The sequence below is a fragment of the Tauraco erythrolophus genome, chromosome 2 (genome assembly GCF_009769465.1).
Source record: "Tauraco erythrolophus isolate bTauEry1 chromosome 2, bTauEry1.pri, whole genome shotgun sequence".
NCBI lineage: Eukaryota > Metazoa > Chordata > Aves > Musophagiformes > Musophagidae > Tauraco > Tauraco erythrolophus.
The window spans coordinates 79,012,207-79,016,010 of NC_141466.1; the positions used below are offsets into that span (position 1 = coordinate 79,012,207).

General features: G+C 43.3%; 1 protein-coding gene across 1 annotated transcript in view; it reads left to right on the plus strand.

Annotated features, from left to right (window-relative positions):
• The window catches only part of IGF2R (insulin like growth factor 2 receptor), a 62,540-nt gene extending 60,581 nt beyond the window's left edge, over window positions 1-1,959 (plus strand). Inside the window, exon 48 of the mRNA XM_086631522.1 lies at window positions 272-1,959. Within this exon, the coding sequence (XP_086487648.1) occupies window positions 272-673 (402 nt within the window). The 3' untranslated portion in view covers window positions 674-1,959. The remainder of the gene's footprint in view (window positions 1-271) is intronic.
• The last annotated feature ends 1,845 nt before the right edge of the window (window positions 1,960-3,804 follow it).

The following is a 3,804-nucleotide window of genomic DNA, read 5'->3' on the forward strand; positions in this document are numbered from 1 at the left end:
GATTTTTTTTGGTCAAATTTTCTTGATAGAAAGCTTTTATTAATAAATAAATAAAGCCCCTTAATTCCTAGTTCTTTGAGTTCGTGGAAACCATACTGTGTGGCTTCAGGAAAGCCGCATATCTGAGAGACCTACATTTATATCGTGAAATGGGAAAGGAAGATGGAGTTCAGGAAATGTGTGGTGTGAGGTCTGGCAGTTGGGGAGATCAGCATGTGGCAGAGTCTAGAGTGGTACACGCAGTTTTCCCTTCCATTTTCTTTTCTTGCAGATAAACAGTGAAGAGGAAGCTAATGAGAACGAAACGGAGTGGCTTATGGAGGAAATTGCAGCACCAAATCAAAGAACAGCAAAAGGAGGGCAGGAGAACGGTCACGTTACTACCAAGTCTGTTAAATCTGAAGCCTTTACTTCTCTCCATGTGGATGACCTGGACAGTGAGGACGAAGTGTTAACCATTCCAGATGTAAAGATTCAGACAGGAAGAGGACTAGACAAGAGCAAGCACCCACAAAAGAAGCCACCAAGTCTTGGAAGTGATGACAAAGCTTATTTACTAAATGGGGGCAAGGAAAGGAAAGCAAAAACCAAGTCAGGCCAGCAGCAGGCACAGAACTCTACAAATACAGTATCGTTTCATGATGATAGTGATGAGGACTTGTTGAATGTTTAATAACCCCTCTTGTGCCTAATCAAATATATATAGAGAGAGATTATATATAACAGGACAACATTTCCAACCAAATATGAGGACTTCAGTCTGAAAGATTTTTCTGAATTTTGCCTTTAACAAGAAACCATTGCAAAGGGAAGAGGAGAAAGATTTCTTGGTTGTTTACAATGATCTGTTCAGTAATGACTGGATTTCTAACATCCAGTTGGCTGAGTTATGTTGACTCTCTCTAGCCAGGACGCTGCTTTTTTTTTTAAGCCTCAGCATAGGTGTTAAATGCTTGCTTAAAAAAAAAGAAACCTTTAAAAGGAAAGGATTAAGGCTTAATGAAGCCCCTGGCTCCTGAGACTCAAGTTATCTGACTACTAGCATTTTAACTCCTTATATTTATTGATCCTCACTACTCAGGTTTGCTTAATAGCAACGTGTTCTTCCTGCCGGCAGGGTATTATTCTATGGGTTTACCCATCGTAAGACAAGGAAAAATATAACTTTTGTGTGTTGGGGTGATTTGATGTAAATTTTGGAACTGGTCTAATTTATCCTGTAAATTTGAATATCCATTCTAATTTAAACAGATCATTGGTTTAAAGGTATTGACTGAAAGGTACAGCTCTGTATAGCTTTAGCCTGAAATGGTTGCTGTTCTTTGCATGATATTTTTTTGGTACTGGTCATATGACTGACTTCATCGGTATTTGCCGAAGCAGCTGACAAGCACCCAAAGATTATTATTTTTTTTTTTCTCCTGGATTATGGCTGACCTAGGCCGACTACACAGAGAACCAGAGTTTTCAAGGACATAGAGGCAGAATTCCTGTAATAGAATCTGCACTGCCTGGTTGTCATCACCAAGAAAAGCCCAGCAACCAGAGGAGCCCTAGTCGGCACAATACCTCTCTCTGGTATTAATTACAAGAAAAAAAATTCGGGCCAATGTTTTCTGATAGCCTAAGTTCTAGCTCTTATGGTACGGTCCTGGCCATGGTCACTGTTTTGAGACATTGCTGGCAGTGAATGCAAGTCAAATTTCCTCTGGCAGTCTTGCTCTTCTCCAGGTGTGGCATAAATTAAATTATGGGCGATGACAGGGTTTCAAAGCATCGTACGAGTACATGCGTCAGAATTTTTTGAAACTTTTCGTTGTTCCTTTTGGCTGGCTTACTCAGTTTCAACAATGGTTTCTTTTTATAAAAACTCCATTTTGAATCAAAATAGTGTAATATGAAGTATTCAGCAATTTCAATAAAAGATACGAAGTGGGTATTCCAAATCCCACATCTCAAGTCTGGAATTTTTCTTACACTAGTCTGTAATGCTGCTCATCAGCCTGGTAATACTTTTTTTTGCAGTGATAGCTAGTATCTTGGTCACATCACTGAAAATGAGAACTGATGTTTGGTGACAAAGATCAGAACATATAGATAAGCCCCAGTGGTGTGTTCTTTCTTTTATCAGACTACTTCTTCTTGTAATGTCACTAGTGAAGCTGTAAATCAGTTCAGCTGAAGCTGCATCTTGTCATACTTGAAACAAAAGCAGCATTTTTTTTTTTTGTTTAGCATTAGGTTAATTTGCAGGAATGAGAGGTTTGACAATGTATTTTTAACATCAGCTACCATTGCAACAGTTCTCTGTTGGATGTTGAAGAGTGCTGCTTCCCTTCCCCAAGTGTTCAAGGCTGGCATCTTGGAGTTGTTTGATCCACGAACTGCTGCATGAAATGACTTCCCATGTATTAAGGTGTAACAAACACCACATGGTCTCTTGGATGTGACTGTGCCGAGCGAGGCTCAGGTAGAACAGAGGTGCTCTGCCGGGGGGCGCTTACCTGAGCCAGAGCAATGGTGTGTTTCTGATATGCAGCTGGCAGCAGCGAGTGACTTCGGTGCCTAGTCTTGGAATTATTACCCGCTGTTTATCTAGGCATTTGTAGGTAGCCTGGCTGAATCTACCTTGTTCAGAGCTGGATGTGTGACTTGCTTCACCAGACTGCTTTTTTCCAGTAGAATACCCTGCTTAACCATAGGGAGGGAAGTGTTATGAGAGTAGTGGGAATCAGACGAGTGCGTACAGGAGCAGAAACCCTGCCAGTCAACAGCACGACTCCCTGGCAAGTGAGCCTCTAGGACACCTGCCCGCATGGCACAGTGCCACCCAACCCCTGCCTGGACTGCAGAGAGGGTGGTGGGAAATCAGGAAAAAATTTCCTCAGTCTGACTGAAACTTTTTTAGCTCACATGGAATTTAATGCAGACTGTTACTGACTGGTTAAACAAAACCACTAGGAAAGAAGCGATGTGAGGTTTTTTTGGGTATGTTTTTAAGATATGGCCTAATGGCTTTAAACTTCATGCACTTCCCAGGCGGGCTTTGATTTCAGTTTCCTTGGCCTCAGCTGACTGCACAGGTCCTCCTGCTGAGGGAGGCTGCGGGGCAGGCTGTGAGTGTGGTGGCTGCTGTGCTCTTGTGTGTCCCCATCCCGCCCTCTGCTCTACATGGAGCCATGGAGGCAAAGTCTGGTGTGGGGTGGTGCTGTGCTGGGCTCGGAGTAACTCGGTGGTAAGCAGCTGCAGGAGAGGAGTTCTTGTAACCTTGCTTCAGCCATTTCTGCCTGAGAAGAGGAGGTAGGAGAGGAGGAGGTGCATCTCCTCTTCTCTTCTTAAGAGAGATATTGAGCTCCTGGAGTGAGTCCAAAGAAGGGCGACTAAACTGGTCAAGGGGCTGGAAAATAAAACTTATGGGGAGCGGCTGAGGGAGTTGGGGCTGTTTAGCCTGGAGAAGAGGAGGCTGAGGGGAGACCTGATTACAGCCTACAAATACTTGAGAAAAGATGGTGGGGAGGTGGGGGAAGGGCTCTTTACATTAGTGTTGGGTGATAGAACAAGAGGAAATGGGTATGAGCTTAGTCAGGGGAGATTCAGGTTGGATGTTAGGAAGTATTTCTTCTCTGAAAGGGTTGTCAGCCACTGGAATAGGCTGCCCAGGGAGGTGGTTGAGTCCTCATCCCTGGATGTGTTTAAGAATAGGGTGGATGATCTACTTAGCGATATGGTTTAATGGGGATTAGGGATGGTTGGACTCGATCTCTAAGGTCTTTTCCAACCTAAAAATCTATGAATCTATGAATC